The 17,074-nt window shown below is 59.5% G+C and overlaps 1 protein-coding gene across 4 annotated transcripts; it reads left to right on the top strand.

The window, feature by feature from the left end:
* Positions 1-271: 271 nt before the first annotated feature.
* Positions 272-12,167, top strand: ARID5A (AT-rich interaction domain 5A). 4 transcript variants are annotated; one of them, XM_070380031.1, is made up of 7 exons: positions 278-401; positions 7,317-7,429; positions 8,802-8,934; positions 9,261-9,313; positions 9,761-9,858; positions 10,060-10,219; positions 10,596-12,167. In XM_070380031.1, exons 1-7 carry the CDS (start codon positions 398-400, stop codon positions 11,811-11,813), a joined length of 1,779 nt encoding a protein of 592 aa, XP_070236132.1. In that variant the 5' UTR covers positions 278-397; the 3' UTR covers positions 11,814-12,167. The 4 variants fall into 4 exon arrangements, with proteins under 4 accessions (XP_070236135.1, XP_070236132.1, XP_070236133.1 ...); XM_070380035.1 differs by lacking the exon at positions 8,802-8,934 and having other exon boundaries at positions 375-401; XM_070380032.1 differs by lacking the exons at positions 8,802-8,934; positions 9,261-9,313.
* Positions 12,168-17,074: the final 4,907 nt, after the last annotated feature.

The following is a 17,074-nucleotide window of genomic DNA, read 5'->3' as shown; positions in this document are numbered from 1 at the left end:
ACCCCACCCAGACCCCAGTGCCCTGCTTAAGACCAAAGAGGACATTTCCAAGACTCGAGTTTCGCCTCCAGCGGCGCAAGGAAGCCGTGACTCCTGGCTGTCCTGCCTCAGCCCCTCCGGGTGAGGAGCCCAGCTCCGCAGCATCTGCGCCTGTGGAGGGAGAGAACACACTACAGCTCCCAGAGTTCTGCGGGCTGAGGAGGCGGTCCCCATCCCTCGCGGAAGAGTTGGACCCACCAACCGGAGCCCAGAGCGGGGCTGGGGGCGGGCAGGGGCGGGGCCGGGGGGGAGGTGGCCGGCGAGCGGCGCCTCTGGGTCAGTCGCGCGGGGAGCGCGGGGTCCGGAGAGAGGAACGCGAGGAGGGTGCTGTGGTGGCGCCGCACGCGCTCTCCGGGCCATGGGTAAGTGGCTCTGCGGTGCGTCCGGGACGGGACGGGACGGGCGGCCCCTCGCGAGGGCGAGTTTGTGGCGCCCGGTCTTTCCCGGCGCTCGCGGCGGTCGGTGCTGCCTTGGGGGGCGAGCGGGGGCTGGGAGTGGACTCGGGGGCGAGAGCGCGGGGAGGTAGTCTGGCCCGGGACGCCCGCGTCCTCCCGCAGCGAGCCGGAGCCAAAGCCTAGTGTCGGGCGCGCGCTGTTCGAAAAAAGGAAAGACAAAAAGTTTTGGCGGCCAAGGGGCTTCCCGGGCGTTTATCTCGAAACTCTCTTCGTCGTCTCTTGACTGAAATTTACCAAGTCCTGTACGGTTCTGTCATCCCACTTCCTGCTGTGGTTTTCAATCTCGAGCTGGTCTCAGCTAATTTGTTGTGACAGCTGTCCGCAGCAGTTCCGTCTGCAGTACCCCCGCCCCCCACCCTCCCCTCTCCCCTCCCCGCCGTCACATCCCGGCGGTTCTCAGAATCCGCCGGCGCCGCCGAGAAGGGGCACCGGGTCCGCTGGGCGCGCGGGGCGCTTTCCACTGCGGCCGCCGTTTCCTGAAAGTGACTCTGCGCTGGTTTTGAAGAACTTGCTCAATGCATTTTGAAGAATCAACTGTTCCTCTTTAAGCCGAGAGTCGTACTGATCCTTCGGCGGTTACCGGCTTCTTGACCCCGACCCTTTCTCTTTCTCTTTCCTCTTCCCCTTTTTCTTTTTTTTCCCCGTAGCCTCTCCTCTTCTTGTCTCCTGTCTACCCTCCTCTGTATCCTCCCACTCCCAACCCCCGGCAGGGAAGAAGTAACTGCCTTCTTTGATCCGCTCATCTTTCTCCTGTGTCTCTTTTCTTCTCTTGGGGCTACAGAAGGGACAGCGTGGCGGACCCGCGAGTGATGGGGGGCGGGGAGGGGGTGGAAAGCGGAGACGCACGGGCTGTGAGGAGAGAAGCGTTTGGCTTCGCGCTCGCTCAGTCTGAATCGCTGCCTCGTCTCGGTCCTTGCGCAGAGTGTTCAGGGGGTGCGGCCGCGCCGGCCTCAGGCCTCCAGCCGGACGGACGCTGGGAATAGGGGAGGAAATCGCCCGATGCCGGACCCCCAAGGGTTCAGGGTGAGGGTCTGGCGGCACTGTACTGGCCAGACCCAGGGTCCCTTTCTTTGCGGGGTCGTCAGCTAGCCAAGAGAAGTCCGCGGAGCTGAAGGGAGGATAACAGGTGCTTCTTGCCCCAGCTGGAGCACCAAAGTTGGGGGTGTGGGGTCTGTGTCCAGAGGCCGTGCTAGGGCAGAGATGGCAGCTAGTGGGTTGGGTCACCAGGGTGGAGTTCCACAGCCCCAAACCCTGGACCTCGAACTTGGAATGGCAGAGGTAGAAAGGACCTCACAGAATCAGCCCCTCTCTCTGAGAGGCTTACAGTCTGAGAAACTGAGGCTTAGAGACCAGCCCTGGTCTGACAGTGAGGACAGTTTAGGCCTCTGAGACCCTGCCCCTCTCGCCCTTCCCAATGGTCTCCTGTTCCCAGGTGGGAAATTGACCTGGGATGGCCCGCACCCACCTTGGACCTTGCTTTACCGGCTGGGCTTCGAGAGCCACTCTGGGAGAGCTCTACCAGGAGAAAGAAAGAAGAGTGTCCCAGGCGGAAGTCAGGCAGCCTTCCTTGGTCCTGGCTGTGCGTCTACTGTTCACCCACGTCTGGACACACCGCCACCCAGCCTGGTTTGGTGGGGACACAGGAAGCAGTACAGAGATGGAGCTGTTACTTTTATCACCAGATACCACCCAGACTTGGAAGGGCAAGACAGTGGGGACTCAGCCCCACCCTGGATCGGGGTCTTTCAGGACCACCAGATCCCGGGGGTCTGGGAGTTGGTCATTTCACATTGTGGGGTGCCCCACACCCCCTCCTTTCTACACTCAAGGCTGTCACTTTGGCCCCAGCTACTCCCCAACCCTGGCCCCTCTTCCCTCCCCTGAGATACAGAGGCAGGGCAGGTGGGGGCTGCATGTGTCCAGGTTGTCCGTCTGTCCTCCATGCTGGCTGGAGCACAGCCCTGGGCAGGCCCCCCTCCCCAAACCACTGCTCCGCCAGGCAGCTGACTCCGAGCTGAGAGGACTGGCTGCTTCAAAGGTTGTCTTTGTTTCAGCTCCAACTCAAGCCAAAGAGCAACTTAAGCCAACAACCTCAGGCAAGAAGGTGTGGCGAGTCTGCCTGTTGTTATTGAGGCCTCTGTTACCATTATTGTAGTAATTGACACGGTGCTCCCAGTGGGTGACTTTTCATGAAAGGAAGTGTCGCTTCCTTTCCATCACACCGAGAGTGAAGAGGCGGGGCAGGAGGGGGGTGGCGAGAGAGTGAGAGGGAGAGAGAGAGTGAGAGGGAGAGAGAGAGTGAGAGAGAGAGAGAGAGGGAGAGAGGCCTTGAACTAGGCGCAGCCCAGCTCCTCTCCATCAGTGGTCATGCTTATGAAGCAGCTGCAGAACTCTAGGCACTGAGACACAGCGGAGTGACAGACCTCAGATCTCACACACACACGCATGCACACACACACACACACACACACACCCACAGCACCTGTGGTTTTTTTGGGGGAGAGCCTTGTTTCTCGCTTCATTCTGCATAGAACATTGGGCCCACTGGGTCTAACAGACCCCTCTTATAGGTGGGAGAACGAAGTAAAGGCCAGAAACCTATGTGGGGTCAGAGCCCCCTCCCCACCCTTCCTCCTGCCCCACCTCGTCTGCCTTCAGCTTCTCTGGGAGGACAGGCCCAGGTTCTTGTGAGCACACTAACAGGGGGGCTGCAGTGTGACATTGCAGGTCCCCTGGGGAGAGACGGCCAATTTGCACCCTCTGAGCACATACAAGGAACCTGGGGTCTCGCTTTATTATTGTTTAGTTGCTAAGTCGTGTCCAACTCTTTGTGACCTCATGGACTGCCAGGCTCCTTTTTCCATGGCATTTCTGGCAAGTACACTGGAGTAGCTTGCCGTTTTCCTTCTCTGGGGGATCTTCCCAACCCAGGGATCGAACCCTCATCTCCTGCATTGGCAGGTACATTCTTTACCACTGAGCCACCAGGGAAGCCCTGGGGTCTCCCTGCTCCCATTAGAAAACTCTACACCTTGGAGTCAGTGTCTTGAGACAGGGATACCGCACTGGTTGCAAATCCCAGCTTTGCCGCTAGTAAGCTGTGTGACCTCAGTGTTACTGAGCCTCTCAGATCCTCAGAGCTTGTAATATCTGTTAACTGGGTGCTGGGAAGATGTAGTGAGCCAGTGTTCAGAAGTGCCCAGACCAGGGGCCTAGGAGAGACTGGTTTCAGATGGTGAAGTACATAGTGTGGAGGTGGGGGGGTGGCTTGAGAGCAGGGGGGCTTCATTTCAGGAACTTCCTCCTTCACAGCTAGTGACTGAAATTAACCTCTTCACTGCCTTGGTTTTGGGTTCGAGGGTTAAGCTTGGCTTCCACAGAGCTGTGGAGTTAAGCAGACTGCTGGCATCACTGCCTTGGTTTTGGGTTCGAGGGTTAAGCTTGGCTTCCACAGAGCTGTGGAGTTAAGCAGACTGCTGGCATCACTGCCTTGGTTTTGGGTTCGAGGGTTAAGCTTGGCTTCCACAGAGCTGTGGAGTTAAGCAGACTGCTGGCACAGGAACGGCCATAGCCACGCTGCTGCCATGGCTGCGCGCTGCCCGTGACGGGGCCGGGCCACGTGGCCGGGATGAGGGGCACCAGGCTGGGGAAGGAGGGTGAAGACTCTCCTCACGTCCCTCATCCAGGGCTGCGGCCCAGGTGGGCGAGAATGGAGGCCGGTTCCCCCGGACTCGGCCGCGCACAGAGCACAGAGACAGAGTGTTTTCCCTTTGTGGCTCTCATCCCCGTCTCTGCTGGGGTCAAACAGCTCAGATGGTGACCTCCTTCCCAGGTGACGCAAGTGCCCAAGTCCTGGAGATTTCCCTAGGAGAGCGTGGCCCCCTGCAACCAAGCAGGAGGGACCAGGGCTGCTCTGTCCCCGTGGCCCTTAATTTGGCTGCCCTCTCAGGCCCCTGGGGAGTTTGAAACCCTGAAGCCCCTGTTTTTGTTTAGGCATTAAGTCCTGTCTGATTCTTTTGTGACCCCACAGATTGTAGCCTGCCAAGCTCCCCTGTCCATGGGATTTCCCAGGCTAGTATACTGGAGTGGGTTGCCATTTCCTTCTCTAGGGGGTCTTCCTGACCCAGGGATGGACCCCATGTCTCCTGCATTGGCAGGCGGGTTCTTTGCTGCGGAGCCACCAGGAAACCCTTGGTGCCCCGTGCAGGACCTTAAGCCGTACTCATGTTGGGGGAGGGTGGGGGAGACAGGCACCATGTCTTTTAAATTTTCCCTGGTGATTCCAGTGGGCCCTGGTCCCACCACCTTCTTTCCCTGAGGCCCGCCGATCTGCAGGAGGGTGCCAGTGAGAAGCCTCGTCACAGGAACAGGTGGAGAGAGTCCTTCGGAGCTGAGCATTTTCCCTTCAGGAAAGGAGGGAGAGAAGTTGTGAAAGCAGAGCAGAGAAGGCAGGAAGGGAAAGGAGAAACGCTGGGGGGACAGAGGCGTGCCCATTAGCTGAAGGCTTCAGGACTCACGGAGAGTTAGCAAAGGACCCAAGTGTCTTTCTTCCCCCCACCCCTGCCCCAATTCACAGAAGGAAAGAAGGTGCAGAGTTGCCCAGGGCCCGGTTGGAAAGGCTTCCGTCAGGGATGGGAGGGGTCAGTGATTAGTACCCAGTTATTTCTGGAGATTGGCTATGTCTCCGGTGATCAGGAGCCAGCCTGCAAGGACGGCCCAGGCCCAATTAGCATTAGGCTCAGTTTCTCTTCCAGGCTTATTTGGACTCCCCATCGAAGCTTGTGGATGTTGGTGATAAGCACCACAGCCTTAGTGATGGCGAGGCCAGGGCCCGGGACGGGTGGTCAGACAGACCTTGCTTTGAATGTGGTCCTCCAGGGAGGCAGGCAACTCAATCTCTTTAAAACGGGATCCCTCGGGGACTCACTGAAAGAACATACATATGAAAGGGCCAGGGACACAGAGCTGAGAACCTGCGTGGCACTTCTGTGAACAGCCGCCCAAGGGGACACTGTCCAGCAGTCAGAGGTCTACGGCTCAGGCCCCTGGGTATCGCTGGCCTCGAGGGTCACTCTGCTGCGGGTTTCTTCTTTATTTTTGGCTGCGCTAGATCTTTGTCACTGCACAGGCTTTTTCTCCAGTTGCAGTGAGCAGGTTCCACCGCGGTTGTGGAGTGCAGGCTTCTCACTGTGGTGGCTCCTCTTGTTGAAGAGCACAGGTTCTTGGCTGGACGCTTTCAGTAGTTGTGGGTCCCCCGCCCCCGGCTCTAGAGCCTAGGCTCAATAGTTTTGGCTCACAGGTTTAGTTGCTCCACAGCACGTGGGATCTTCCCAGACCAGGGATCGAACCCGTATCTCCTGCATCGGCAGGCGGATTCTTTACCACTGAGCCCCCAGGGAAGCCCAGGTTTCTTGTTCTTAGTTTCTTTTCTACCTGGGACAGAGGAGGAATCTTGCAGGTTCCCAGCAGTAAGGATTTTCTGAGCTGGAGTGAACCAGGACAGTTCATGGAACATGAACAGAAAGGAGGAAAGAAAGGGTGGTCTCACACGGCCAATCACCTGCTGCGTGGCCAGAGCGGCTTCCAGTGGCTACGTCTTTGCAGCCATCAACTCACAGGATGCCCTTAGGAGAACTGAGCTCCTGGCTCCTCCCTGCCCTCCATCAGGTTGTTGTGGGGCTCAGACAGTCAAGAATCCACCTGCAATGCAGAAGACCCGGGTTCCATCCCTGGGTTGGGAAGATCTCCTGGAGAAGGGAATGGCTACCTGCTCCAGTATTTTTGCCTGGAATATCCCATGGACAGAGGAGACATTTTTCCTTACCTGCCACCTGCTGTGTGGGGGTGCTGGGCGGCCTCACCAAGCTGTCAGGAGGCCAGCTAAGCCATGGGCATCTCAGTCTGGATGGCCCCATCTGTATGGCGTGAGGAGGTGAGGATGACTAGAGGGAAGTGCTGTGCTTGGCTGAGGGCTGGGAAGGGCCCCCCACTACCTGCTTGGGCTTGTCAGGTGAGACCTGAAGGGTCACCAGGAGCCATGAAGGCGAGGGGAGTATGTGGCCTAATTAGGGGCAGTTAGGACTCTGCTGAGCTTCCCAGGTGGCACTAGTGGTAAAGAAGCTGCCTGCCAATGCAGGAGATGCCAGAGACGTGAGTTTGATCCCTGGGTCAGGAAGATTCCCTAGAGGAGAGCATGGCAACCCACTCTAGTATTCTCGCCTGGAGAATCCCATGGACGGAGGAGTCTGGTGGGCTACGGTCTCCGGAGTTGCAAACAAATCAGACATGACTAAGCATGCACGGGATCATGAGGGATGCTTAAGAAAAGCTTGGCTGCTTCATAAATGGGAACTTTCTTCTTGGTAATTTGTGGAGGGTCTATGGTCCCAGCGGCCCCCATGGTGCTTTGAGGACCCACAAACATGGGAGCCTCCGCAGCTCTCTTAGCTCCCAGTTTGGCTGAGCCGCTGCAAATACTCTCTGATGTGGAGAGGTGGGGTTTGGAGACAGTTTCCCTGAGCACCATGGCCCCAGCCTCCTCTGACTTGACCCCAGGGTGACTTAGGGTCTCCTTCATAGTTTTGGAAAGAGGGCTAAATGGAGTAAGGAAAACCGGCAGGTGTGGCATGGGTGGGGCTTTGGGAGCGGCAGAGTCAGGGGAACCCGTGTGGTTTAGAGGCCGCCTGTGGCAGCTGGGCACCACAAGCAGAGGGTGGCAAGCACTGACCCCCACCAGGCCATTCGGATGCCACGCTGCCCTCCTGCCACCCACTCCTCTGCCAGCATCTCATGTTCTCACTCTCCCCTGCCCTTTTCCCCCAGCACCTCCGGTCAAAGGGAAAAGGAAGCAGTCAGAGGAAGGGGAGCCCCTAGACCCACCAGTGTCTCCTCAGCCCGATGGTGAGCCGAGGAGCCAGAGCCCCGTGCGCCTGGAGGTGAGTTGGGCCACCCCTCCCCCACTGGGGGCCTCTTTCCTGCCCCTTCCCTCACCCTGCCCCACCTGTGTGCAGCCTCCCAGGTGACCTTGGAGACACCCTGGAGATGTGTTCCCTAACCCCCCCAACCCTGAAAGAGTCCAGAGAGGGGCACAGCCCCACTGTCTGGGGCCTTGACTGGGCGCTGGGCAGACGGGAGGGCTTGCCCATCACCTCTGGCTGGACTTTCAGGCTTGGTTTTCACAGCAGAACCCTTTTATTGCATGAGGCTGGCCTGGAGCCCTGATCTATGAGACAGTAAAGCTCTGTTCTACAATGTTAAGCTGCACGTACGTCCTTCTGTCCCGTAGTGAGATCGGCGCTGCTGCGCTGACCAGCACAGTCGCAGCCATTAGCCTCTGCATCAATGCTCTTTGGCCATTTGCTTCGGAGGCACAGGCTGGAGGGAGCTGCAAATGGGAACAGGTTTTAACAGATTTCCTGGAGTTCAGAGAAGAGGAACAGAAAAGCATGTTCGTTTGAAGAGCAGTGGTCAGAGTGCCTCCGTTTTGAGGCATGGCAGTGTGTTCCAATTTCATAGGTAACGTGCAAGCTGGCTTGTTTATTTCCAGAGGTCTTTGATTAGTCAAAGCTACGGTCATGACACTTTGAATAGAGTATTTTTGGAACACATGGCTCTCTGCACGGTTCTCACCCTGATGATGGTTGCCAGCCCTCTCGTGTTTGGGGCCACCCCAGCTGGGACCCCAACCCCAGCCCAACAGGAGCCCCTGCCCTGAGCCACCAGCCACAGGAAGAGCATCAGGAGAAATTCCCACTGGGAGCAGAAACCAAAAGACCTGTACATTGGACACAAGGGCCCTTTGGAGCCCAGGACAGGGTCTCTCCTCCCCACGCTGAGCACATGAACGGCGGACCACGGAAGCAAGCCTGGTGGAATGGCCCCACACAGATGGAACACACCATCCTTTGGTTTGGACCACAGGGGCCACTGGGGCCCCGGGGCCACAGAGCCTGCCTCCAGGAGCTCAGAGTCTGGTAGAGGAGCTGAGATGGCGACGTGACAACCTAGAGCCAGGTGAAGAAGATCGGAAGCTTGGAGAAGGGGCAGGGCTGCTCCCATGGCCATCCCTGTAACCAGGCCTCTTGGATCCTGACCTGGGGTCCTGGGCTAACGTGGAACACCTCTGTTCTTCTGACCCCAGGAACAACCTCTGCAGCCCAGAGTCGGGTGTGAGGGTCTGCTCCCTCCTCTGGGAGCCTGGAGTTGGTGGCCATGCATCTCCTTCCTCCCCAGCAGCCAGTGGTTCCGCCTTTCCGCAGCCTCCTACCAGCTGGGGGCTCATCCCACTGCCTCGTGTTCTTTCCCCAGGAGCCCCCCGAGGCAGGCAGGGAGCGGGAGGAGGAGCAGGAGGAGGAGCAGGCCTTCCTGGTCAGCCTCTACAAGTTCATGAAGGAGCGACACACGCCCATCGAGAGGGTGCCCCATCTCGGCTTCAAGCAGAGTGCGTCCCCGGGGTGCAGGCACGGGAGGGGGGCCCAGCAGGGGACCTCCATTCTGGGCGACCCCCGACGTGCCAGCCCACAGGGGTTGCACACAGAAAGGCTGCCCCTCTCCAGGCACTGGCCTGGCAGTGGGTGCGGCCAGATGTCCATCCTCACAGGCCACTGGGCCCCCAGCACACAGGGTGCGGTCTGCCCAGCCATCCTGGTGGCCCTGTCTGGGTATGTGCTGGTTCTGTGCCAGCCTGACGGGGCCATGGGGACAGGCAGCTGGCTGCCCCCTCCTCCCACCAAGACTGACAGGGGTCCCGCCCCCTTTTGTCCCCAGTTAACCTGTGGAAGATCTACAAGGCCGTGGAGAAGCTAGGGGCCTATGAACTGGTAAGGATGGCTCCTCTGAGTCCTCACCCTGCCGCGTCTCCCAGCACATCAGCTGTGCCCCTGGGACCTTGGGAAAAGAGGGAGCCCAGCAGACCTGCCCTTTCCTGTTGGTAGGAGGATGAGGCAGTGTCCAAACCCTGCCTTTTCCCCAGCTCCCTGTGCGCTGCAGGGAGGAGGGACCTGCCCTACCCGCCGTTCTTTGCTGTTCCGAGCAAGATCATCACCCTTTCCATCTGTCCTGTCCTTGCACTCACAAAGCGCCAGTGCTCGGGCAGCCCCTGGGAGGGGGACTTGGCTGGCTGCTGGCCAGGGGAGGCCCCTCCAACCTCCCCGCCCCTGCTGGCAGAGAAGCAATTAGAAACGGCCTCCGAGTGGGGACCCTGAGCTGCGGGGACCCCGCAGGCAGGGGGCACCCGCCAGCTGTGCCCTGACGTGGCGCCCTTGCAGGTGACTGGCCGCCGCCTCTGGAAGAATGTGTACGACGAGCTGGGGGGCAGCCCGGGCAGCACCAGCGCGGCCACGTGCACGCGCCGCCACTATGAGAGGTGTGAGGCCCCGGGCGTCACCCGGCAGCTCTGCTGGGCGGTGGGGCTGGGGGCGGGGGCGGCCCCCGTGGCTGGGGGTGTCTGTGTGCTGGTCGGGCAGGGGTGTTGGCGGTCTCGGCCGGGAGGAAGCTGGGGTGGGCCTAGAGGGTGGGAGCCTCCTGCCAGCCCGGCCCCCTGGCAACATGCCTTGTTCTTCCCCAGGCTGGTCCTCCCATACGTGCGGCACCTGAAGGGGGAGGATGACAAGCCCCTGCCCCCCTCCAAGCCCAGGAAGCAGTACAAGATGGCCAAGGAGCCTCGGGGGGATGATGGGGCCACTGAGAGGCCAAAGAAGGTCAAGGAGGAGAAGCGGGTGGACCAGGTGAGCTCTGAGCCCCATGCCATGCCTCTCAAAGCACCCCCTACCAGCTCACTGTGGCTGCAGAGCTCCCTGCCTGGAACCCCCAGAACACCCCCCTCCCCCAAGGGCAGCACCGGGCGGGGGGCAAGGGTCATAGAGAGGTTCACTACTTGAGGGCCCTCAAGTTGGGGGTACATGTGGAGTCTGAGTCCTATCTATACCCCATTTCACCAGTCCCCAAGTCCTGACACCAGCTGTGTCTGTTCAGGGGATGGGACGCCTTTTGACAGTTTTGCACGAAGGTGCTGGAAGGGCTGGCTCCCTCCTGTCCCCACGTCCCCAGGTCAGCATTGCACGGCTCACCCCAGCCCTGAGGCTTGGCCTTTTCTCATTCTAGCTGATGCCAGCAAAGACCAAAACAGATGCCCCTGACCTGGCAAGGCTTCCTAGCCAGGAGACACCCAGAGACGGCATGGAACAGCGGGGCCCGGCCGCGGGGCCCTCTCTGCCCTTTTTGGGTGCCAGTGGCTGCCCTGAGGCCTACAAACGGCTCCTGTCCAGCTTCTACTGCAGAGGGACACACGGTATCATGTCACCGCTGGCCAAAAAGAAGCTCCTGGCCCAGGTGAGCAAGGCGGAGGCCTTGCAGTGTCAGGAGGAGGGCTGTCGCCACGGGGCAGGTGGGGAGCCCCAGGCACCCCCAGCCGCCCCGCCCTTGGAGAGTCCCCAGAGCCCAGGAGGGCTGGCCGAGGACTCCAGGCACCGGCTGACACCTCTGGAAGGAAGGCAGGCCCCTGGGGGCGGCCTCTGGGGGGAGACACAGGCAGGCCCTCGCCCGTCGGCCCCCGTCGTCACCGGCTGCTTCCACGCCTACCCCAGCGAGGTGCTGAAGCCTATCAGCCAGCGTCCCAGGGACCTTTTCCCCAGTCTTAAAGATAGGGTGTTGTTGGGGCCCCCTGCCAAGGAGGAGGGGCTGCCAGCCAAAGAGCCCCCACTGGTGTGGGGCGGGGATGCCGGCCGCCCTTCTGCATTCCACAAGGGCAGCTCCAGAAAGGGCAGCCTCTACCCCAAACCCAAAGCCTGCTGGGTGTCCCCCATGACCAAGGTTCCCGCTGAGAGCCCCGTGCCCCTGCCCACCTTCCCGAGCAGCCCAGGCCTGGGCCACAAGCGCAGCCTGGCGGAAGACAGCTCGGTCCACGGCAGCAAAAAACTGCGGGCAGTGTCTCCCTTTCTGAAGGAGGCGAACGCCCAGGAGTGTGGGACCAAGCCCAGGGGCCCTGACCTGGCCGTCTCCTGCCTGCTGGGCCCCGCCCTCCCGGAGGCCTACAGGGGTACCATGCTGCGCTGCCCACTGAACTTCGCTGGCACCCTGGGTCCCTTAAAGGGCCAGGCCACCCTCCCCTTCAGCCCCCTGGTCATCCCTGCCTTCCCGGCCCACCTGCTGGCCGCCACAGCACCCTCGCCCATGACTGCTGGCCTGATGCACCTCCCACCAGCATCCTTTGACGGTGCCCTGTGCCACAGACTCTGCCCGGCCTCGTCTCCATGGCATGTGCCGCCTGCCACAGCCTACACAGCACCCCACTTCTCCTTCCACCTCAACACCAAGCTGTAGGTCTGAGCCTGCCATGCTGTGTGCAGTCAGGGTCTGACCTCAGCCTGGGGTGGATAGGCACTGCCGGGGGCTCTGGCCTGGAGCCCCTCCTCAGGAGAGCTCGCCTGTGCCTGACAGGGATGGGCCCCGGGCTGGGAAGCCTGGCCCAAAAAGGCCCTGGGCAAACTGGGTTTCCCTCTCAAGATGGCAGCCTGAGCCCAGGGGCTGGGGCCCAGTGATGGCATGCCTCAGGAGAAGACATAGGCGGACAGCTCCCAGCCCGGGCCCCAGAGCAGGGATCGGGGCGGGTGAAGGGCCCTGGAGCTGTCCATGCTGCCCGTGGAAAGTCCAATAAAACACCAGTGAATACATGCAGCCCTGAGGTGTGTGTGGTGTGGACCTTTGCAGGAGCAGTGAGACGGGGGTGATCTCGTGGGCAGCGCCACCCATAGGGGAGCCAAGGAGAGGGACCTGTGCAGCACCCACTCCTGCCTGGGATGCTGTCACTGGGATAAAGAGCAGGGCCAGTGCAAACCCAGCCTCCAGCTCATACCTCCGCACGCTGTGCCCTTCGGCTTGTGTCTTCAGCCCACTGGGCTGGTTGAGTCTGGGGACAACCAGCTGTTGCCTTCCTCACGGTGCAGATTGGAGTCTGAGGCTCAGAGAGGCTGGGACTTGCTCTGGTTCCCCTGGAGTACGTGGGGGAACAGAGCTGTGCACTGGGGCGTGACCCAGCACCCTGAGCTAAACCACATGGATGCCCTGCAGCTGTCAGCAGCGCTCCTGGGGCTCAGGGTGCGAGCAGGATGCTGGAATCGCCTGCCCTGGTGCTGGATGCCAGCCTGGGGGGCTGCTGCCGAGTCTTCTTGGTGAGCCCTTCTACTAGCCTGCCGCATGTGCGGGGTGGGGACACAGGTGGTTCCCACCGGGGATGCCTGGAGGGGAAAGGGGATGAAGGGGATCAGAATCTTCACCTGGGCATCTGCCTTTTTCCTGATGCAGTTGTTCCCGGGGCTCAGACCCTGCAGCCTAATGCCCTCCTTCCTACAGGCTCTGCCTGGGGAGCAGTGTGCTCTCACCTGTCGCTGTGGGAGGGGTACCCCGTCAGAGGCACTACTCCCCGACCCTCCTCAGGCTGCCTGTTCTTAGAACCTGGGCACAGCCACCGGCCAAGCTCCATACAGGTTTCTGGAAAGGCAGTGCCACTACTGGCCCGGGTCCTGACTTCCGATTTCAGATGTATCAGCTGATGATGGATGAACACGCAGGCTCTGAAGGGATTCCCCGCTCCCTGCTGTGGGGAGACACCAGCACAAGTAGCGGATTTCCAGCCCTGAGCTCCGCACCCCTGCAGGCACCCACGTGCTCCCATCTCTGAGTCTATGGGGTCTCCGTGGTTGACAAGGAGTAGGGAAAGGTCTGAGAACTTCCACCACCCTCCCAGCAAGTGCCCTCGGTGCTGGGCTGCAGGTCTTTTAGAGTTACATCCCCTGTGACTCCAGTGTTCTTGCCTGGAGAACCCCAGGGACGGGGGAGCCTGGTGGGCTGTCGTCTCTGGGGTCGCACAGAGTTGGGCACGACTGAAGCGACTTAGCAGCAGCAGCAGCCCCTGTGCTGGGCTGCAGGTCTTTTAGAGTCAGATCCCCTGGATATGGGCATCTGCTGTATGCGGGGCCCTGCCTGATGTGGGGCAGGGTCGCTGGGGTCCTCTTCATTTGCAAAGCCACAGCGGCCTTTTCTCAGCACAGAAGTGGGCCACTGGCCTGGCAACAGGATTTGAGCTCGGGCTGCACAGAGCTGCGACGCTGGCGCCCTCTGGAGGCTTCGCTGGGAACTACTCTGCACGGGCGTCTTCCGTCCTGAGCAGGTCCCCGGGGGGTGCGCTGCGGCTCTGCTCCGGCATCAGCAAACACTGCAGGCGAATGTGGACCTACTTCCTGGAAGACCTCTGTGCCCTGCAGCTCTGGCATGCCACCTTTCTGTGGTTTTTCTCACGCCCCGAGATTCCGAGGGGTGGGACCATCCTGAACCAGCAACTCTGAGAGATCCTGCAGCTAAGACGCCAGGCTGGGCTCCGCGGAGCGCCTGCTCGCTGGCAGGGCACCCTGCGCATTTCCTGGCGCTGCCGCCCTAGGTGGACGGGTCACCTACGTCACTTTGCTTTTTATACTTGTTCCTTTGTGTTACCTGCCATGTCCCCTAACAGTCCCTGACTCTGCCTTGGGGACTTACAGGCCAGCACCTGCCTTTGAGGCATAAACTGTTTCAGGGTCATTTTTAGGACCCCCTCCAAACCATCTGTGGCGTTTGCACGGTTTCTGGTGGTGAGTGGAGGCAACTCTGGCAGGCATGTCCCTACAGTCCTGGCCCTTTTCCTGGTGACAGTCTTTTTAAGTACAGGCCGTTTGACAAATACTGAATGTCTATTTCCAGTGGGTGCCAGACACTGTTCTGGGTGTTGGACAGACACCTCAGTGGGCAAAACTTTCAAGTTTCTACCCTTGTGGAGCTGACATCTAACCATCTCATCCTCTGCTGCCCCTTTATCCTTTTGCCTTTAATCTTTCCCAGCATCAGGCCCTTTCCAGTGAGTCGCTCTTCACATCAGGTGGTCAAAGTACTGGAGCTGCAGCTTTAGCACCAGTCCTTCCCATGCATATTCAGGGTTGATTTCCTTTAGGATTGACTGGTCGGATCTCCTTGCAATCTAAAGGACTCTCAAGAGTCTTTCTTCAGCACCACAATTTGAAAGCATCAGTTCTTTGGCACTCAGTCTTCTTTATGGTCCAACTCTCACATCTATATATGACTACTGGAAAAACCATAACTGACTATATGGATCTTTGTTGGCAAAGTGACGTCTACTTTTAAAACAGCTGTCTAGGTTTGTCATAGCTTTTCTTCCAAGGAACAAGTATCTGTTACTTTCATGTCTGGTCACCGTCCACAGTGATTCTGGAACCCTAGAAAATAAAATCCGTCACTGTTTCCACTTTTCCTCTTCTATTTGCCATGAAGTGATGGGATCGGATGCCATGATCTTAGTTTTTTGAATGATGAGTTTTAAAGCCAGCTTTTTCAGTTTCCTCTTCCATTCACCCTCATCAAGAAGCTCTTTAGTTCCTCTTCGCTGTCATTAGAGTGGTGTCATCTACATATACCAGGTTGTTGATATTTCTCCTGGCAATCTTGTGGCTGCCCTGGAATCAGCACAGATAGGACAGCAGCGGTTTGGGGCAAGGACTGTTGTCTGCAGGGACTGGGAGGAGGACTCGAGGGTCTGTGGGTGACTGCAGCAAGGACACGGTGGAGAGGGGATGCCTGTTTTCCTGGTGTGACCTTCAGAAGGGGAGCCACAGGGCCTGGAAGCAGGCAGGCCTCTCAGTCCACCTTGGGCAGAGTCGCGGGGGCCACGGGGGAGCGGGCTCTGGGTGGGCACAGACGCGGGCTGGCAGTTGCAAGGAAGGAGGCATTACAAGGGGAGGCTGGGAAGACCCCACAGGCAAGGGACAGATTTCCATGTAGGCTCAAAACTAGATGCTGCAGACGATGGCCTGAAGACATGTTTCATTTGACTGATCCATGCAATTTTTTTCTAAATGTTTCTGTAACTAGTTGCTAGCATTTAAAAATCAAGAAATTTTACATAAAAATGTGGGTACTGGGCTGCTCTTTAAAAATCAGAATTTCTGGACACATGGGGGCCACTGCTCGGCACTCAGTGGGGGTGGCTGCACCTCGGGCAGGGTATACCCGCCTATCCACCACAGCCTATCCACCACAGCCCTACTCATCCCCGGCCTGAGGGGCTTGGCCTGTCTGGCCTCCAGGTCTCCCAGGCGTTTCCACATTCAGCCCTTCAGCAGCTCAGCCACTAGGCGGCGGTTTTCGCTCTGCTGTCATCAGATCAACCAGGCCAGCTTCCTAAGCAAATGACTCTAGGAACGTTTCCTGTTGTTCCCTGCTGGGAAACAACAAGGTTTCCAGACAGGCAAGCAGGGCAGAAGTGGGTCATGGCAGAGTCACCTGTGCAGTGTCCCCTGGCTTCCGGCCACAGGGACAGGGGGTGGGCTCCCCCGCCCAACTCCTCAGGTATCAGAAGCCTTTGCTCCGTCCTGGGCTACACCTGCACATCTAGGAAACGAGTGCGGTCCCTTGCAGGTTCTGCACTGTGGCCGAGTGAGGCCCAGCCAGGCAGGGTCTAGTGGCTGGGGAAGGGCAGGTGCCTTCCCCTGCCCACTGAACATACCCTGGTCCCAAGAAGCCCACGCTGGCTCCTCTGGGCCCCTGGCCCTCCCTGGAGAACCAATACCACCTGCGACCAGCAGTGGAGTCCCTGCCCAGCCCTGTCTGTGAGGCCGCCTGGGCAGCAAGGGGCCGCTGGGGGAGAACAGGGATGGGCACCTCCCTACCTCCACCTGACTGTGGGGGCGCCGCCTTGGCTTGATTCCTACCACTTGCCTGGTCTGGTCACCTCTCCCTTGAGGGAGCAGGGGGCAGGGAGGGAAGATCCCCACCCCTGAGACCGACACCTCCATGGGTTCAGGGAGGAGTCTCAAGCCCTTTACTTGCCAACAACAGAAGCGAGTCCCTACTCAGGCAGGAAAGAGCCTGCGTGGCTCAGGGGGCTGCAGGGAGAGCTCAATAACCAGGCTGTGGGCCCTGCCCTGGGGGCGCTGCAGCTGGCTCCCCCCGGCTCCTCTCTTGCCAACCCTGCATTCAGCATCACACTGGCAGCCTGAACGAGGCCAAAGTGAGAGGACTGCACCCTCCGGGAGCTGGCACTCCGACATTCATTAGCATGCCACTGCTCTCTGGCTCAGCTCTGCTGCCCTCCCTCCCGGGGGTCCCAGGGCAAGGACAGAGCTTTCAGGAAAAGCCTGGGCTCACACCGGTGCGCACGAGGCGCGCGGGCCTGCTCCCCCACAGGGAGTGTCTGTCAGGAAGGCCAAAACCGTAGCTGCCACACTGGTGACACTGCGAACAGGCTCCCCTGGGCCTCCACTGCCTCTTCTATAATATGGAAGTAATTTCTACCTTGAGAGTCATGGGCATTTAGTGAAAGTGCTTTGCAAACTGAGGTTCTGGGTGAAGGTGAATCATCAGCTCCTTCCCTGCATTTCTGCTTGGCCAGCCTGACCATCCCCTGCCCTGCCTTTACCGCAGGGCTTTTGAAATCCCTGGCATACTGACCACTGCCCTCCGGCCTGGCTTCTGACTCAGAGTCACCCTGACCTTTGCATCCTGTCTGGTCTGGGACAAGGATGGCAAATCGGCTTCAC

This window comes from Bos mutus, chromosome 11, assembly GCF_027580195.1.
Source record: "Bos mutus isolate GX-2022 chromosome 11, NWIPB_WYAK_1.1, whole genome shotgun sequence".
In the NCBI taxonomy this organism is placed as follows: Eukaryota; Metazoa; Chordata; class Mammalia; order Artiodactyla; family Bovidae; genus Bos; species Bos mutus.
The sequence above is the reverse complement of the archived record's forward strand: the minus strand, read 5'-3'. Positions and strand labels throughout refer to the sequence as shown.